Source organism: Acomys minous, assembly GCF_964271855.1.
Source record: "Acomys minous genome assembly, chromosome: 12".
Taxonomy (NCBI): domain Eukaryota; kingdom Metazoa; phylum Chordata; class Mammalia; order Rodentia; family Muridae; genus Acomys; species Acomys minous.
In genome coordinates this window covers 63954510-63975185 of record NC_140493.1, presented here as the reverse complement: position 1 = coordinate 63975185, position 20676 = coordinate 63954510, and the positions used below count along the sequence as shown (strand labels likewise).

At 40.1% G+C, this 20676-nt stretch overlaps 1 protein-coding gene across 1 annotated transcript in view; it reads left to right on the top strand.

Moving 5' to 3' along the window:
* SDC2 (syndecan 2) overlaps window positions 1-19272 on the top strand; it is a 91973-nt gene extending 72701 nt beyond the window's left edge. The window contains exons 2-5 of the mRNA XM_084751336.1: window positions 5773-5884; window positions 10801-10934; window positions 15188-15323; window positions 16722-19272. Of these exons, the coding sequence (XP_084607462.1) occupies window positions 5773-5884; window positions 10801-10934; window positions 15188-15323; window positions 16722-16885 (546 nt within the window). The 3' untranslated portion in view covers window positions 16886-19272. The remainder of the gene's footprint in view (window positions 1-5772; window positions 5885-10800; window positions 10935-15187; window positions 15324-16721) is intronic.
* Window positions 19273-20676: the final 1404 nt, after the last annotated feature.

Below are 20676 nucleotides of genomic sequence, written 5' to 3'. Positions count from 1 at the left end.
AAAAGCAGGAGATGTGTCAAGAAGTTTGGTGCAGAGGTTTAAGTGTCTGTCTTGCTTACTTTCTTCAGTTAAATGTGATTCATCATGAAAAGGGAGCCTGTGAAAGTGAAGGCATTATGGCCATAAGGTTTGGAGAATAATATGCCAGGGATATGGTTGTCAGCACATACTCACTGCCACCAAGTTCCCCATTAAAGAGAAATGAGACTGGGAAGCACAATCTGTGTTTTGTGTTCTAACACATGAGGGTCGAAAAAGGTGGCTTCACTCTGTTAAATAAGCATAAAAGACCACCTGGACCCACAAATATGAGATGTTACTTTAAATTTACCCAACAACCAAGTTATTGAGCCAGGCACTATTCAGTAGGATCAGTAAACAACATGGTAGGAAGGCAAATAGTTTAGTAGCATTGTATTCACCAGCATCCATGCAGTGAGACACCTTATCTGAAAGCATTAAATCACAAATTCTCAATAGTATTTTAGTGTTCTTGGGCCACACAACTTATTGGCAAGGCATTTTGGTTTAGGTAAATGGTGTGTGTGTGTGTGTGTGTGAGAGAGAGAGAGAGAGAGAGAGAGAGAGAGAGAGAGAGAGAGAGAGAGAGAGAGAGAAAGAGAGAGAGAATGCATGTGTGTATATGTATGTGTGAGTGTATGTTGATTATTGCACTAAATAAAACACAATTTTTGTGAGAATTTTGGATTAGGAAATCCAGCTGCTTTTGACTGGATGCAGTTCTTTGTTAAATAGAGAGAAATGTCCACAGTTAGTACCATGCACTAACTCAATGTTACTTTTTAAAAACCATTTTCAACCACTTACATTTTTTCTAAGATTAATGCTTTCTTGGCTCATTAGAGACATTTAGTTTTTCTGTGCATGAGAACCTTAGGAAACTACACGTCTACTTTCTCAACAATCAAATTGTTTTCCTACCTCACCTGCTTCCTTTTGTTGTTGTTTTTCTTGAGACAGACTCTCACTATGTAGCCCAGTGGGGCCTAAAACTTGTTTTGCCAAACAAAGTGACCTTAAACCCTGATCCTCCCTCCCCAGCTTCCTAAGTTCTGGGGCTACACATGTGAGCACCGTCCCGCCAGCTCATTGGTCACATTCTTAGTGGGTTGGGGTTTCTCCCACAAGCATGGCCATCTTTCCTGGGGGCCTTCCTCACAGTTCAGGACTAACTCACCACACCTTCCTGTGAAGGCAAGAAGATATTGATCTGTTTTTTCCAAATTTGAAACCAACTAGGTCACCCTTAAAAGGCCTAATGAGACAGCCTAGCAGAAAATTTCAACTTCATTTTGTTGTGCATTCTTGTCATGTTGCCTCGCAGAGCAAGGGAAGGGATGCTGAAGACACTGAAAAGGGTTCTACTACTTAGTCACATACTCAACTGAGCTGTGTTTATTGTTTTTTTAATTAACTTTTTTGTTAGAATAGAAAATCAAATTTTCCTTAAGACATACATATATACAAACACACACACACACACACACACAATTTTGCTCATGTACATTCTTCTATAAGCCTTCCCTTTCCCCTACATTCTATTTTTCAATCACATACACGTGTTTGTACAAGTGCAAACACACACACACATATATACACAAAACATTATTTAATGTAGTTCTGAACTATGAGTTTCTTAAGCATAGGATTTAAGAATTTTTCCCCTATTCAACTTTACCTTTTTCTATGAATAGTTTAGATGGAGTGTATGTAGGGAAATGGTGTAAATCTGGAAAATCGTTAGACAGTAGACACGCCTCTTTAAAGAAAACCCTTAAAATGAGTGCCTGTAAATATCCATGGGGTTATTCCTCTGTCATATAATCACAGTAAAGGGCAAGAACATCTTTGCCCAAAGATAGGTAGACAGTTCTTTCTTGCTGCTACACTTTAAAAATAAGGTATTTCTCAAAAGTGATGTAAGTCAACTGGCAACTGTGGCTCTAGCTAGGCAACCTCATCCTCCGTGAAGCAGATTAGATTGATAGGTGCTAAGCAGAGAGGGGACTGTTGAGCCAGTTGCTCCTGGCTCAGCCTGCAGCTGGTTTCTTCTACATACTTCTCTCTTGCTTTCCACAGCTTCCATTCTGATCCTGTATTCACATCTTACAGCAGCCAAAAGGGGGAACGTCTGAAAGGCCAGCTTTGCTGTTCTCTGAACCCTGTTAGCCAACAGCATCACCTCCACCTCATAGCCGGTGTGATCCAAACTAAACAGCCTCTGTATGAAATTCCACAGTCTGCTCTCCTGTTGGCCTCTGTGTTTTTCCTTTCAGTTACCTTTATTCAGTCACGCTGTACCTCTGAGCCACTGAGCATGTGTGAGCATATACTGTCAAGGGGTATGGATGTTTGGCTAGGTGGAAAATCCAAATCTGTTGAGTTCTCCCTTTTCATGACCTTAGGGAGATACACATCACCATATCTTAAAGGAATGCTGGTGAATAATTCATTAGCCTTTTCAAGCATGTTAACAGAAAAATCTTTTACTAACACAGGGAGTGAAGTCAGAAATGGCATGTGTTTTGTTTGGAACAGTGTTTGGAGGGAATGGAGCCATGGGGGGAATTCATGGAGCATTATCTGCTGCAGGTGAAAAGGATCCTCCTTGCTCTTAAGGTGAACTATATGGAAGGATGAGACTGATCCCCACTTTGTTGCCAGAGATCCTGAAATCAGAGCAGGGGATGATTATTTTTAATTTGATGTCAAAATTACCAGTGGATGATGGAAAAACAAATACTTTTGGCTGCCTCTAAACAGTCAGACATCTGGGCAGCCCTGAACTAGTCTGGTGCTACAGGACCAAAGCGGCTTTAAACAGATTCCATCTGTAGGTGTCCCCTGACCCTATCTCAAGTTCTATAGGGATCCAAGCCCCACAATCACTTCTTAAGCCAGTGGCTTGTCATGCTACCCAGTGTGCTAGAAATGTGATATTGCTGGGATTGCCTGGGCAAATTCCTCCTGCCATGCACTGGGGACAGAGCACTTGTCGACAACTGGGTCATCTAACAACTGGAAACTTGCTTGGTATAGAAGAATTAATTATCTCAATGTTAACACTGCCACATCAGATTTGTTTGAGAAAGAGAAAAGAAGAGAATGAAACGAATTTGGTGTTAAGAAAAGAAAACTGGTTTCTAAAAGCTTCTTACGTGTATGACCCTGGGTCACTTAGGCAGATGCAGTGCAAGGTGTGGGAAGTGTGGGGCATACTACCCCTCAGACTTGAGTCCAAGAGCTTTTAACTATGAGGATCCCAGAGGTCTTGGGGGGGAGGTGTTACTGGAACCTGAGTCAAGGGTTGCTTAAGCCAGTGTGATTTAGTAATCTCAGCTGACAAATATTTATTGAGTACTCATGCACTTTGAGCTGGACAAAGAACAAGGTCACACAGGTTACTCAAGACCTCTATTGACAGGTTGTTGTCCTACAGAGGCAAGGAGAATACATATGAGACAATTAAAAACATCAGCAAATATCTATCTTAGCTGGTATATGTGCTGCAAAGTCAAAGACAAGTTCATAACTAAGGAACATAGAAGAAAAATGACTAGAGAAGTCAATGTGTTTTGAAAACCAGGCAGAATTTGACAAGAGTAGATGGGTCCTTAGGAAAGTTAACAAGACAATGTTTCATCCAGGTAGGACCAACAGTAGCTTGAGGTAGGAGCACAAGCTAACTCAACACAAGGAGTGTTTTCTGGGTGCCTACTATATGCCAGACACTGAAATTCAGTGTTGTATCCAGTTGAGTCCAGGATGCCTCTTGTACACCAACACTCACAGATGCTCAAGTCTTTTATATAAAATGACGGATCTTGCATGAATTCTACATATCCAGTTTCTTCCTGTGTATTTTAAGTCACTTCTAGGCTAGTTATAATGGGTAAATACAATGTAAATGCTATGCTAATAGCTGTGGTTTATTATGGCAAGAAAAAAAGTCTGCATATGCTCAATACAGATTTTTATTTACATTTACTTATTTATTCAGAGACAGCATCTTATTAGGTATCCCAGACTGCCCTCAATCTTGTGATCCTCCTACCTCAGACACATTAGTACCATTGTATACTTTAAACATACACACACATTTTTTCAATCTACAGTAGTTTGAGTTCATGGATGTGGATACCAGTAATGTGGAGGGTTATGTACGTAGTCTTCTCTCAAAAGAGTTGAGAATACAATGGGACTGCAATATGCAAGTGACCCCATTTATATTTCAAGCTTTGAGAACTGAAATGTGGAATGGACAGATGATTGGAAGCTGATATTTTGTAGAACTGCCTCAGATTACAGAGTGAAGCTTGAACTGTGTGACAGGAAAGATCCAGAACATTCTTGGCTGGAATAGGAGGGGCGTTACTCATGCCTGCAAACCAGGCTGCTGGAACCCAAATCTCTAAAGGCTATGTCCTCTGAATCTGTCAGTGGGAGATGTCAGACAAAGTGATTCCCATCTTTATTCCTTGGCATCAAGGCCTGTGGAGCATGTGGGCTCACATTTAAAATCCTTCTGTTTCTCCAGCCAACCCCTGATACCTGAGAGGATAAAGTGCTGCTCATCAGAGCCGGCCTGCTAGTCTTCCCAGGGAGGAAGACTATTGACTGCTGAAACCAAGTTTTATTTTTAGTAGAAATCTGATGGAAACCAACATTTTAAAAAAATTCTTGTGAGGGACAAACATCCAATTTAATCATTAAAAATGGGATAATAACGAATGTCCCCTGTTCCAAAGGCAAACATTGTTTAGAAGCTGCTAGTCTGAGATACTGGGGCTAAAATACCAATTTACTAAAACCTTTAAAAAAACATTCCATCTCTTCTGTGCCTGTAGTTCATGAGAGTAATTCCTTTGGCAACATTATAGTGAGCTTTAATAGTAACATCTTACTGAAAAGCTGAGAAGCTGTGGAGCTGGAATACGTGGTAACTTGATCCCTCTCCACATTAGACCTATGATTTGCTATCACTAACTGCCAGTAATAGAAGAAAAAGTATTCTTGTGGGTTTATCTGTGTTTGTCATTAAACGTTGGTAAGCCAGCCAGCCTGAGAAGTGGGCTTGCTGTCGGCCTTCGCGATTGGCAGAGGAGCCCCACAGGCCCTGCTCCACGCAGTTTGCCTTGCGTGGATCTGGCCAGTGTGGATCTGGTCTGTACAGAAATCTCTGGATTTCCACAGCAATTTGGGAGCACTTATTCTATAGTGAGAAAGCCAAGCTGGGTTGAGCTTGTGAGAGTCTGGTGTGCCTTGATGGGCCCCTAAGAGATTGTTTAGTTTGTGTCCTGATACCTTGCTTAAGCTCTCCAAAAAAGTCTTAAAAGATTTGAGTTTTCGGTAGCTTAGCTTTTCCATCAACAAATCTTATTTGTGATAGAAGGGATATCTGAGATAGTTTATTAATGTGGGACAACAGATACTCAGACAAATTTAGTGGAGTGGCATGAATTAAGCCTGTTCCAGAACTTGGGTGGCTTTGCTGTCATCATTCTGTAAGATTAGGCCACATGAGCTTCCTTGGGGACATGAGTGTGTGTTTGTCAGGGCTGGGTCGGGCAGTCTTTGATTTCCTATAGGTTGCTAGGCCATCCTGGATAAGGGATGGCTAGCCATGAGGATTCAGAGCACATCCATAGGGGTTCAGGTCTTCAGTGTAGCACATGCAAAAGTTTGTACAGTAGAGAAAGCAGAGCCTTTCTTAATCTGACCATCCTGAGTTGCTTGTCTTTCCTTTCTCAGAGAGCAGCGCTGACATCTGATAAGGACATGTACCTTGATAACGGCTCCATTGAAGAAGCTTCTGGAGTTTATCCTATTGATGATGATGACTATTCTTCTGCTTCTGGCTCAGGTAAGGCTGCCTGCTGGCTGCCATTCTCTGTACCTCAGCAAGCACACATTCTGTTGTGCCTTCTGTCCTAACAAGCATGGCATTTGTCATAGTCATGAGCATGATTTGGAGTACAATGTCTAGATCTGTGTAACTTGTGCTATGAGAACTTTGAATTTAAATGACTGTATTTACCACCAAATTAAGGTTCCGTTGCTGCAAAGAGGCACCATGACTATGGCAACTCTTATAAAGGTAAACATGTAATTGGGGCTGGCTTCAAGTTTCAGAGGTTTAGTCCACTATCATCATGGTGGGAAGCATGGCAGAGCACAGTCAGGCATGGCGCTAGAGAAGGAGCTGAGAGGTCTACATCTTGATCCATAGGCAGCAGAAGGAGACTGTGTACCACACTGAGCAAAGCCCTAGCATAACTTGAGCACAGGGTACCTCTAAGTCCCACCTCCGCAGACACACTTCCTTCAACAAGTCCACACTTCCTAATAGTGCCACTCCCTGTGGCCAAGCGTTCAAACACATGATTCTGTGGGGACTACAGTGTATTAAAAGCACCATAACCACAACCACATAAAGCTTTTATAGGGATAAAAGGAATTGAGGTATTAGCCTTAAATTTTGTTAAAAATTTCAGAATATGGTCGTAACCACAAGAAATCCTTCAAATATGAGTTTCATAAAATGACTGCTTATGTTAAGATTACACACAGACCCCAGAACTTAGAGGCTTCTAAAATATGTTGTTCCTAAGTAGCAAGGACAATGTTACAAAGGAGCCTTGTAACATAAAGGTTGATTCATTGCTTTGACTTCTTTGTTGTATTAATTATCTGCAATGCTGCCTAACAGACCATCCCAACACTCAGTAGCTTGCAGCAACAGGCATTTGTTTAATGCATTATTCTGGAGATTTGCTATTTAGGGGCTGGACCCTTCTGTGTTTGCAGCTGAAGCTTGGTTTAGTTCTGTCCTAGGTCTGTGAAAACTGAGCAGACTTGGCTTTACTCTATGTAGCTCTTCATTCTCCAGGTGGCCAGCCATTTTTTTTTTCACAAAGTGAAGCAGATATCTAATCCTAGACTGACAACTTGGCACAGCATCACTTCCGTGTGTGTCTGTCTGTCTGTCTGTCTGTGTGTTGATATTAGAGTGATAAAAGACAGTGTGTTAGCTCTATTATTTCTGTGACCAATTTCCTGAGAGAAATGTCACAAGAAGGAAGACTGTACTGAGGATCATGGTTTCAGATGATTTGTTTGGCCCGCTGTGCTTACTTGGAACAAAGCAAATAGAATATGTAATGGAGGAGGCCCTTTGCCTCATAGTTTGCAGAAAGCAGATGATGTGTAAGGTAGTGATGACTAGGTGTAACTTCCCAAGATATGCCCTGTCACCAACATCCCCTGCTGTTTAAAGGTTTTAATGACATGCAAAATAGCACCACTAGGTAGAGATCTAGGGCTGAATACATGAGTCTGTGGAGGAACATTTCGTACACAAACCATAACACCAGGGCCCCATGCATGTATATCACTGGCCAGTGTTTCCAGCCCCAGACTGCACCTCTTAATGGTGGGAGCTAACATCTCATTGCAAAGGATATAGATACCGAGAGGAATAAATGAACCTGGATATCTTTTCCAATGTATCTTACCTGGAATGTTTCACTTTTGCCAGGAATGGCTTCCAAGAAGCTGAGAAAAAGGAAGAGCTGAATATGTAGTCAGTGGACAAACCAGAAATGTCTGGCCAGTATCATGTAAGAAAAGTCTTAGCAAGACAGTTATTGTGCTGAATGTAAATATATAACAGTGAAGTTGGCCTAGGTTTCAGAATGTTCTAGAACAAATGAAAGTCAGTTGTTCTTGGTGAATATATAAGAGAGCTTGAGTTTGAAAATGGCCAATCTGAAAGGATGAGAGGCAGTAGGTAACCTAGTAACAATGACTTTCCACAGCATCCTGCTGTAAAAATAGCCCTAGTTATTCAAGGGAGTGCGATACATCTCACACACGCACAATGAGTGTGAAAGAGTTGCTCTCTGCAACCCACAACACTATTAATATCTTTCATTCATGGCACCTCTTTTGTTTAGCACCTCAAAAGTGTCTTGTAACTGTCATTTCAAAATGTCCTGAGAAATAATAAATATGGGTGTTTGTGGTCCTCCCCATTTCCTCACTGATCTTTGTATTCAAAGGTTGTCAAGGATCTGTAGAGGTTGCCCAACTCATTTTCTTGACTTCTCCCAAGATTGTGTTTACATTTAGTATAAGGGAAACAGAGGCACAAGCCTCTGTGACTCATCTAATTAATTAGAGTGTCACATTTGAAGCCATGAACCCACTCATCAAATGGACTAGAAGGAGATAAGACTTAAATGTGGGCAAGTTTCTTTAATCAAAAATCTAGCTCTAGGCATATTTTTGCTGTTAAAAAAAACAGAAACGGATTGTTCTTGACTTTAGAAATTACACTGAGCTGCACTGTGGGTATCTTTTTCATTGTAGTAGTGTGTGTAACTAAAATTTGTGAAGCACTTGGTGCTGGGTAATGCCGCATTCATGTAACAACATATCCCTGGTTCTATTATATGTCCTCTTTCACCTGGGAACATCCAAGGTGCAGACAGATTAAAGAGCTGCCTCTCATCTCATCCAAAAAGGCTGTCAGAAAGGAATGGACCAGGAAGTGGGGCTTGAGAGAAGGGCTTGTCTTTCAGCCCCTTGCTGTTTTACCTCTTGTGTGGTAAAACACTGTCCTACCATTAAGAGGTTCTGCCTCACAGATGACCAGTCCCAGCTGGAAACACTGACATCCCTCAGTGTTTTGTTCAGTGTACCCCCTGGCCTAGTTCCTCTCATGGTTCTCAGTAGAAAAGCAAATGGCTTGGAAGAGAATGTCTAAAGGCCCAGAGAATACATTCCAGCAAAGAGAAGGGACCCACATTATACAAATATGGATTCTGAATGGAAACCAACAAACTGAGAGTCTTCACAAACGTTTGTGAAGCTTTCTATCCCAAGGGCTGAACTAAAAACACAGAGAAAAAAGAAGTTTTCCACCCCTAAGAGAGCAAAAATCCATTCATTGAAATCTAGAAATATAAAAATGATAATCATTAGAATACCGTGTGAGTGGTGACAACAGAAGGTACTACTCAACAGAAATAGATAATAGAATTCTCGTTAAAGATGACAAATTGAAGCCGGGTGCAGTGGCGCACACCTCTAATCCCAGCACTCAGGAGGCATAGGCAGGTGGATCTCTGTGAGTACAGGGCCAGCCTGGTCTACAAACCCAGTCTAGGACAGCCAAGGCTATACAGAGAAACCTGTCTCAAAAAAACAAAACAAACAAACAAAAAGATGCCAAACTGAGCAGAAAAACCTGCCACATGCAAGATAAAGTGATATTAAAAGAATTGAGCATGAACTCACTAGAAATGTAAGAGAGCGACTCTAACAAAAGTCTCAAAGTTGAGACACACATGGGTATGCATTACCAGTCTTGGCAGACATGAAAAGACTGAGTGGGCCAGCACTGGGAAGCAGAAGGACAAACCACAGCACTGCAGGAGAGTGAAGGTGAGATCGCTAAAGCTGAGCCATAAAGAGCATTTGTTATCTGTTGTTTTGGTGGAAGAAGATGAATATATCTGTTTATAGTGTGCATGAATGCCGGAGAAAATTAGGAAGCTGTAAACTCTCAAACAAATAGAATGTGTCAAGGAGACATTCCTATCACAGTGTCCAATTGTGATAGGAATGTGTTGGTCAGATTTCTATTACCCCAACAAAATATCTGAAATTAACACCTTAAAGAATAGGAAATGATATTTGGGCTCACAGTTTTGAAGGTTTAGTCCATGATTGATTGGACTGTTGCTTTTGAGCCTGTAGCCAGGCAAAGCATCCATTAATTAAAGAAACACAGGAAGAGGTCATGGTCAAAGCATTCTGCACAGGGGACTGATCCCCAATGATTGATCTTCCTTGAGACTTCACCTTTTAAAGCACTGGTTCTCAACCTATGGGTTGCAAACCCTTTCGAGGTTATGTATCAGATATTGTACATATCAGATATTTACATTATAATTCATAACAATATCAAAATTACTGTTATGAAGTAGTAATGAAATGATTTTATGATCGGGGGGTCACCAAACACGAGGAACTGGATTAAATGGTTACAGCATTAGGAAGGCAGACAACCATTGTTTTAAAGGTTTCACTATATTCTAATAGCTCCATGAGGTATAGTTATGCATATGGACTTTTGGGACCATTTATCCCACCAATACAAGAAGGGTTGATTAAGTGAGTACCACTTAAAATAAAGCCATTGAATATGCCAACACAGAAGACATTGATTATCGTAACAGAAAGTATCAATAGTGGATGAGAGGGCCAATCAAAGAGGGAGGAGCAGGCACAGAAGAGGACATGGGGAGGATAGGAGCTTATGAAGGACCACAGCATCTTTGGGAAGGTTGGCTATAAAATGTTAGGGAAGGAAGGGGCTTACAATGAGATAAGCAGTCACCTGAAGGTCAGTCTATTCTTTCCATGTTCTGATTAGCCCTGGGTGGTGAGATGGCATGCTTCAACAACCACAGAAATATCACATAGGAGGAGAAACAGGACTATTGGGAATGGTTCAAGGGTGGCTCTCTGTGGACGTGCAGTAGCCAAGAGCTTAGCTTTGTGTATATTAACACTCTTGCTAACTGAAAAAAAATCACCATGCTACCGAGGGTCCCTGCAAACTCACTGAAGACCACAGGTATGTTTGTGCTAGAAACTCGAGGCTTGGCATCTTCAGAGCATGATTCTGAATCAATATTCAGTGGTATTGCCTGACAATGTACAAATCTGTGTCATAGACACATGCTTAGCATACCTTCATATTTTTCCTAGGAGCTGATGAAGACATAGAGAGTCCAGATCTGACAACATCCCGACTGATTCCAAAGATCTCGTTCACCAGTGCTGCTCCCAAAGTGGAAACCATGACGCTGAAGACACAAAGCATTACTCCTGCTCAGACCAAGGTGCTTTGGCATAGCATTGCATTAATATGTACTTGTGAATACCACTGTCTTTTGACTGCACAGAACAGTTTTCTTGAGAGGCTCCACTTGAAATTATATTGGGGCAAATAACCCTTCCATTCTCTTGCTGTAAATGGCTCTTTGCTCCTTAGCAACATTTTACAGTTGACCTGCTCACTGGTCTTATCACCTAAGAGGCATCTTCCTTAGAAATACACTTTTTATCAAGGCACTGTGGAATTTCGTTAGCCCAGTTATGAAGCAAACTCTTAGCCTATTTAGCTTAAGTCATATTTTTTTCTCCCCATGTCAAAAAACATTGTGAACTTTAGATCACTGCAACCGGTTAAGGAGTGAGGCCTCCAGTCCTGTCTTGGGGTCTCAGTGATACTCATGAACCTGCTATATCTGTATTTATTTGTTATGAGAGCTTACTTAATTAGAAAAAAACAAGCTAATTAAAACACTGAAATTATGCATTTGACCATGTTAGCATTATTGTGCAGTTAGCTAGTCATCCACTACTAGATAAGCTATTTAGTATGGAAACTGCATATTAGAGTCCAGTGAAGGCCTAAGTATTGAATTCTGGACCTAGTCAAATTTCTTGGATCATTATAAAAATTAAATGTGGATATTATGTCGCAGGCACCTGAGGCCTGGTTTCACTGTGTGAATGTTAGTTGAACTCATTGAACAGAAGAGATCTGACCTGCTCACCAAGACAGCATGTGTAATAATTTGGTAGTAGAGTTTATACATTTTAGGGATGGCATTCTGCTCATGAAAGCTTAGCAACACAAGCAGTCTGTTTTTGTTTTTGCCTTTTTAGTTCACCCATGTGTTGGTTTAGAAATGTTACCAGGCTCTTGCTGCATGCAGGTTTTGTGGTAGGCTTTGTGGGGTAAGAATCACCTCTCTGCTGGCAGGAGCACAGGCAGGCTTAACTTACCCATTAGAGTACCCTGCCCTTCCTCTTCCTTAGGTCTCCCCACTCATGGGACCATGAAGTTACGGCATAAATGAGTGGTTCTCATAAGACATGCAGTAGCCAAGAGGTCAGCTCTGTGTGGATTAACACTCTCTCTAAGCTTCTGTGGCATTGGTACTATTGCCAGCAAAGTGGTTCCACAGCCAGGAAACAGGAAGGCCAGGAGATATTCATGAGGACTGGGGCAGACATGCCTAGCATTTTCCGGGAGCCGTTCCATTGGTTTCTAAGTTGTATGAATAAAAGAAATGAGGAGCAAAGGAATGAAATGTAGCAGTGCTGTTGGTGGTAGGATGGTTGAAAATGCCAGAGCATGTGTGGTAGTGAGCTTGTGTTCCTGTGGAGAGATGAGCTCGCTCTCTCCCATAGTTGGACGTGATCTCATATAGCAATGACTTCAACTCAGTGACCGTTAAGACTCAATATCTTGAAGTCAGAAACTCTCCTGAGAAAGTTTTGGCTTTCAATCCTCAGTGTTTTGTCCTAAACAAATTCCAGTTTGATGGACTGTATGGATTGAAAATTGATTTAAGTTTGTAAAAACTGGCATTAAAGCATAACTGAATTAGCTTTATTTAGCAAACCAACATTTGGTGATGATTTAGAAATGACAGATCCCTGAACATTTTAATGCAAATATTTATATTTTTGTTGTATTTAATGTAATGGCAAGACTTTTTATGTTTGTGAGCGCTTTCATCAGTGTGTGTCAAATACACAGTTCTAGGTGCCGATTATGAAGAGCCTGATCATAAATAATGACAAAAGCAATGTTATTTTCTGTTTTATAATTACATGGTATAAGTAGGTTAAACCTTGCCTCTAGTTGCCCTTCATGAAGAGTCTGCTTTTGAATAGGTCTTACAGGGGCGTTATTGTAATGTTTATAGTTTTTCTCTCTAGATTGTTGTTCAGATATGTGACTGAAGAGTGAACAGAGCCTGTCCTTGTTTTTGTGGAACCTAGTCTTTTCCCCACTGCATTTTCACAGCCCCTAGACATCCAGACATGGATTCAGTAAGCTTTGAATTGGCTTCAGTTAATTATCTGTGCTCCCTTCTCATAATTGCATAGACATATTTTTTGAGAGGCATGTCAGATCAGCTCTGTACTGGGCAGTGGCTTATGCATCACAGAATCCCTGCTTCTTCTGTTCAATTGAGCATTTCAGTTTACAAATGATTACTCTGCCTAGAGCACCTTGTGACTTACGTACTGACTGACCACTCTCTTAAGTGCCATTTCTGTGGACAGCTTTCTAGATCATTCCTTGAATGAATTCTTTGTCCCCTTCTTATTCAGAAGTTCAATTGAAGGAAACTAAGCAAGTCAACTCTTACATGATTTTATGGACTTAAAAATAAAGGGAGGTGAAACAATGTGGCTTGTCTCAATACTGGAGTAAAGAGGAACACTGGAAAGAGAGATGGCTCAGCAGTTGAGGGCACTAACTTCTCTCTTCCCAGAGGACCCAGGTTCAAATCCCAGCACCCACACGGCAGCTCACAACTGTCTGTAACTCCAAAATCTGCCACTCTCACATAGACATACATGTAGGCAAAACACCAGTGCTTATAAAATTAAGGTAAATAAATTGAAAAAATAATGGAGTAAACATGATAGGAATACATAAACTTGGGGTCAAAGCTTCAGTGTCTATCTTATTTCCTGCAGTGTTCACTCACATCCTTCCCTGCACTCACACACATGAGTATCATCCAACCTGCTTGATTTTTCACTCCCCTTTCCTAACTGTTAACTGCATAGCAAACACAGCAATCCTAATGAGCAGAGAAGCATGTGCTTCCTCGATGGGGACTTCGATAAGACAGTCTCTGATCTGCTGCCCACCGCACCAGGCAACCAGTTAGCGATGGGAATTCTATACAAAGAAAATGGAGAGAACATGCAAAGTACTGCCAACAGGCTTCTTTCATCTGCTTTACTTGGACACAGCAGGACTTATGAGAGCCACCCATGTTTTCTTCTTTACTCACACAGAATACAGTGAAACCATTTTCTATTTATGCAGCAGTAAGAATTATAATTTATGGAAATCATGGCAGCTTAGGAGTTATGAAGCACAAGGATTCTTGTAGCTTGGAAAAGTAATGACTATCAATGTTATTACTTCCTGTATTTAGTGGAAGTTTCATGTGTTCTGATCAATGAGATGGGGACCTACTGAGTCCCATAATCACCAGAGTTTAAGTAAATCCACCTTGTCTAGCTTGTGGTTCTTCCTAAACATAAAAATGATTTTGAGGCTGCCCAAGAAAATGAACTTTTTTCTTTGTTCTTTTGTCTTCTTGACTCAGAAGAACTCCAACATCCACGAAGCAACTGAATGACACATGGAACGTTACTCTGGTTAAGATATCTAGGCATTCTTCAAAGCGATCGGAATAGGTCTGGATAGGTGGGGGCTCATTATCAACTGACTTTAAAGTTTGTACTGTCGTGTTTTATGTCAACTTGACACAGCAAGAATCATCAGAGAGAAAGGAGCATAAGTTGAGGAAATGCCTCCATGAAATCCAGCTTAAAGACATGTTCTCAATTAGTGACCAATGGGGGAAGGACTAGCCCATTGGAGTGGTGGCATCCCTGGGAGGGTGGTCCTGGGTTTTATAAGAATGCAAACTGAGCAGGCCAGGGGAAGCAAGCCACCCTGCTATGGATTCTGAATCAGCTCCTGCCTCTAGAATCCTGCCTTGTTTGAGTTCCTGTCCTCATTTCCTTCAATAATGAACAGCATGGACATGTAAACCAAATAAACCCTTTTATCCTCAACTTGCTTTCTGGTCATGGAGTTTGTTCATGGCAATAGAAACTTTTAACAGAGTTGACAATGTTTTCCCATTAGTAGTGAGGTCCAAAGCCATAAGATTCATGGGACTCCAAGGGGTCAAACTCAGATTATTATGCTTGCAAAACAAGCAAGAACTTGATGGACAGGGCCATCTTCCCAGCTCAGAAAGTAAAGATTCTGAGAATTGTCAGTAAAATAACTATGTACATCATTCTTATATTATGAATGCATTAACTACTGATCTTTGCTTCCATGATACCAGAACCACAAGCTACATGGGTCCATACTAGGGCCTCAACCATTGGCATACAAATATCATGCAAATTATTGTTGCTATTATTTACTAAACTTGTTTATTAAAGAAAGGAAATTAGGGATGTACTTTATTATTTCTATTCCTAATACATTTATAAAGAGCGATATTTGTATTTTCTTTCTTCTCCACACCAGTCACCTGAAGAAATTGACAAGGCAGAAGTTGACATTTCTGAGGCAGAAGAGAAGCTGGGCCCTGCGGTAAAAAGCACAGACGTGTACACAGAGAAACATTCAGACAATCTGTTTAAAAGGACAGAAGTCCTAGCAGGTGAGTTGCCAACAGGGTCAAATGGGAAGGAACTTAAAGAGCCCTGCTGCTTGGGATAAGTGGCATTCAGAGGCCAAAGTAAGGCTTGCGATTAATTAGTGGCCTCCCAGAAGCAATCTCTAGGCTTTTTATTCCAGAATGACAGGTGAGAGGCTAGGACTACTTTGTCTATATTCTGTTAACTCCTCTGGCCTACCCTTAGGCCAGCTAAAGGCTAAAGTGGGAGACAATTTCAGGCTACAATCCATCATTTCAAGGACATCAAAGTGGAGTAGTAAGATTGATCAGCCCAGAACTGTTGGATACGAGGACAAGGCAGGAGATGCCAGACAGATGCCAGTCTTCAGGTGACCTTCAGAGTTCAAAACCCACATCAGAGAAGGAACATGCACAAATGCTGCTGCTGCCAACATTAGAATTTTGCCTCTAATTAGAATTCACCTGATGAAAGTACAGGTTGAGCATCATTGATCTGAGCATCTGGAATATTCCAAACAGCCAAAGCTTTTTAAAGCCTGACATGATGCAACAAGTTCTACTTTCTGATCTCAGGGTGGGTTGTACCCCCAAAACAGTAACACTACACAAACTTTGTCTCATGAATGGGATTATTTGTTAACTTGTGTTTTTCTTTGAGCTATGTGTATAAACTATCTATGAAAATATGAATGGATTTGGTGCTTAGAGTTGGACCTAATCACTCTTAGCTCATTGCATACATGTAAATATTTAAATAAAAAAATCAGGCTGGAGAAATAGCTCAGAGGTTAAGAGCACCTGCTGCTCTTACAAAGGTCCAGAGTTCAATTCCCACCAACCACATGGTGGCTCACAACCATCTATGAGATCAGGCATACATGCAGGTGAAATACTGTACACATAATAAATAAATGTCTTTTTTAAAAAACACTCCTGATTCCAGATATTTCTGATAAGTGATACCGACCACAACCTGTATTGATACTTGTTTTAAAAAGGAAAAAGATTATTTACAAGATTTAACACCTAATTTGTTTAAGGGTCTCCTCAAATTCAAGAATAGATGCGCATTTGCATGCTTTCTGTACTTATTCTTCACTTTTTAAAACGATTGTATCATGTTTTGTGCCTTCATTGTGGTTTGAGGATGACACTGTAAAATGCAACCACTGAACACAAGGCTTGTGCTTTTGAAAGTGGAGAATTAGTTGAAGTTACCACTGGATTTTTCTTATGAAGGCCTTCGAGCGGCTAATCCATACCTTTCTGAGGAATAACACTATTGAATACAGATTATTCTTTTTAAAACTTAGGTTCTCAAATTAAACCTTTTATTAAAGTGTCAGTAGGTTGGAATTGTCCACACAATTTCCTGCAAACCTTGAACCTCATGCAAAGGACTCTTTCTTTCTGTTTCAGCTGTCATTGCTGGTGGAGTGATCGGCTTCCTCTTTGCCATTTTCCTCATTCTGCTGTTGGTGTACCGCATGAGGAAGAAAGATGAAGGAAGCTATGACCTTGGGGAAAGGAAACCATCCAGCGCAGCTTATCAGAAGGCACCTACTAAGGAGTTTTATGCATAAAAGCTCCCACTTAGTGTCTCTATTTAGGAGATCACTGAACTTTTAAAAATAAAGCTTTGGCATAGAATAATGAAGATCTTTGTTATTTGTTTTGTTCATTACAGAGCCATACTGGCCCTTCAATGATAAATATCCCATTGTATTTAAAACTTCATGTATTTCTTTAGAATGACTTAAAAGTAAAAATTTAACATCTGCAGTGTTCTGTGAATAGCAGTGGCAAAATATTATGTTGCGAAAACCCTTGACATTCATGGAATTGATTTGAACATCTATGTGCAAATACAAAATGATTGTGTTTGTCCTCTGGTTCAAAGATGACTGCTGTTCCCCTCGTCAGCATGTCTCAGTTGATCTACCAAGTGGATCTTTGTTTATTTATCTCATATCCCTCTACTCCACTGTCCCTTCTTGTCCCCTTCCTTAAAAACAAAACCTTATGCCTTTTATAGCTGTAACGGTGCAATTTGTCTTTGAATGATTACAATAGTGGTAATTTAGTGTATATGTGATTTTTTTCAAATATGTAAACCTTAAGTTCTACTTTCTGTAATTTTTTTAAAATGTCAGACTATCCATTTTACACTTGCTTTAGTTTTCATTACCTGTAGCTTCAGGCAGATTTGCAACAGCAAATTAATGTGTAAAATTGGATTATTACTACGAAACTGTTTAGTCCTAGCTATCTAATCAGGTCTTCTTTTGTGAGGATTTGGTGTAACTGACAAGCCTCAGCAAACCCAAAGATGATAACAGTATTTTGAGAAGTTGCTGCAGATACCTTTGGCCACTGTACTTGTTAATTTCTTGCAATTTGAAGGTACAAGAAAAAAAGATCATTTTTTTCTTTAAAATGCATTTAAGTTGTAAACATCTTTTTAAACCTTTGAAGTGCCTATGATTCTATGTAACTTGTTGCAGACTGGTGTTAATGAGCATATATATATAACAGTTTTAAAAAAGAGTAGGTATTTTATAAGCACAGACAATTCTAATGGTAACTTTTGTAGTCTTATGAATAGACATAAATTGTAATTTGGGAACAAACAAACTACTGAATAAATCATGTGGCCTAATATTGAAAATGTCACTGTTATAAATTTTGTACATTTCTTAAATGTACATCTCCCTTTTGCTATGACTGACCGTCTGCTCTCAGTGAAGGCATGGGTTGGATTTCTGAGTATCCCATAGTGTCCATAAGTCAAGACCAAAGAGCCCCTCAGTAAAGCTGTTTATTACCAGATCCACCTCTGAATTGGCTAGAAGTGTACTGTCATCCTGCGTGTGTCTAGGTATAGGGATAGGAAGCCTGCCAGGGGATTTCAGGCTTTGAAATCTTTATAGCATAGCTACTGGGAATATTGACACAGATGTCCTCCTTTGCAATTTACTCTTAGAAGTATAAGTTCCAAAGAAGTGAGGGGACCTTTCTGGAAGGAAATAGGTATCTGGGTCAGTCCTATAGAATCATTTCTTTGTCAAAGCTCCACTGGAGATTGGCAGAAAAACCCTTTGAGGAACACCACAGTCACTGCATGGGGCAGGAGGGAAGGGTAGGGAGGCTCTGGGTATGAAATGGCAGCCTTGTTAATTAGTATGGATGTTGCTAGGAAAGTAAAACTAGAGGAGGAGATGAAGGGATGGGGTACCCTGGTTGGTACTCACTGTACAGAGCATTTCCTTTTCCTGTTCTATTTTCTATTTTACCATTAATCTTATTTTTAAACTGTGAGCCATGGGCTAAGAAAAAAGACAGCAAAAACGGCAACTTTTCCAGCACAAAATTTACTTTTAATAAAGTTTGACTATTTCATTTGAGAACTTTCCCTGGACCTGTCACAGAACTCATTCAAACAAAAATAAAGTAACACTTGGAGCAGTGTTGCATCTGAATCCATAATGACCTTAACTTCCAAATTCCTGTCCAATTACGTATGTAATTCACCTTGTTTAGGATGACTAAAAGGAAATGATAAGCCCTTCCAAAACTGTATATGGCCCCTCAATTACAGAGGCTGAGAATGCAGTGGTTATACCTCTAACTGTGCAAAACAGAGAAATTCTACTTGTAGAATAACTTGCTTGGGATATCTGTGCCAGGAAATAAATTCTGGCAATATTTTGTCACTGCTGTAAAGCAAATTTGTTAAAGTGCCAAAATAAAGTCTGTCATGCTGAAAGTAAATCATTGTATAGACTCACATCCAGTTTTCTGTATGCTTTCTGCTCAGTTGTTTTTGTTTTGTTTTTTTAACTTTTAAAGTATAGTAAATAATATCATAAAACTGTTAGTAGTCATTATGGAGTTCAGGAAAATTTTGATAAAATATAAATATTAAAGCCAGTGTGGTATTTCCTGTTTTTTGTACCACATATGAATGAGCTTCCTTGTGTGAATATTGCTTTTTGTTTGAGAGATTTGCAGGATTCACACTGCCCTGTTTTCAACACATGATGGGAAAATGAGAAGATCACATTAAAAATAAAATGTTTAGTTACAGGTAGAAAAGTACCCAAACCTCAAGATTATGGCCTGGTTAATAAAATTGAATTTAGCTGTAACAAGACAGAAGGTGCCTTCAACTTATGTTAATAGTTGAGAAACTGTCTTCTAGGAGCTGCATTGACTTTGTCACTTGGTCCCGCAACCTTGATGAGGATACACTGTAGTCAGTGCAGATGGTTTAAGGTGTAGGAAAATGGTGACTAAGTAGAACATAGGCCTCGTACAGACAGGCTAAAGAAGCTAAAACTCCCTAAAAATAATAATCCATAGTTCTTAGGTGATTATTTCTTCAAAACCTTAGACATTTTCCAAATACAAGAAAATTTGGGGAGGAGGGAATAACAATATAACACCTAAAACTGTCAAAAGGTCAATCAACATATTAGTTTGGTATGCTGGTTAGTTTTTTGTTTGTTTGTTTAACTTGACACAAGCCGGGGTCATTTGGGAGGAGGAAATCTTAATTGAGGAAATGCTTCCATACAGTCAGCCCTGAGCAGGGATGAGCAAATAACAAAGAGCAAGCCAGTTAAGACCGCTGTGCCAGGGGCTCTGCTTCAGTTCCTGCCTCCAGGTTCTTGCCTGATCTGCTGGCCTGTTTTCCCTAAATAATCAATATGTCAAGGAAAAAAATATAAGCCAAATAAGGCCTTTTCTCTCTGAGTTGGTTTTATCACAGCAACAGAAAGCAAACTAATACATTCGATAAACAGGATCTTTTTTTATTATTATTATCCTTATTAGAGTTAGATAATGGAGTAGAAGCAGTATATTTTTCAAAATATTTGGGTGGCACATGCCTACATGATCAGCTGCAAGGGAGACTAAGTCAGCGACTAACTTCAGTCCAGGAAGTTGAGACCAAATTGGGCAGTACAGGAATAACACTTCCCCAAAACAAAGGAAAGGTTGAAGTGCTGGGTTGAGTCTAAGGGTGCAGTTCTGGCAGATTTGAATATATCTCTTATCTGTTCTGCTTTATATGCATCCAGAAGGCCCTGGGATCGATCCTCACCACCCAGCAAAATGAAAGCAAACATGGAATCAAGGACAATGTCTAGTGTGAAAGTCTCAGTTCTAAGTCTCTAGCAAGCGACTGTGAGAGCCTAGGCCATTTCCAGTGAACTTGAATCAAGACAAATGAAATGCAGTTAATTCATATTAAGTGACTAAAATGCTTTTCAATGTTAACTATTTTATACTAATCATGAAATTTGAGACTTGGTCATTTCCAGTTTCTGAGGAATCAGATTAGGGCTTCCTGAAAAATGTAAAACAGGTA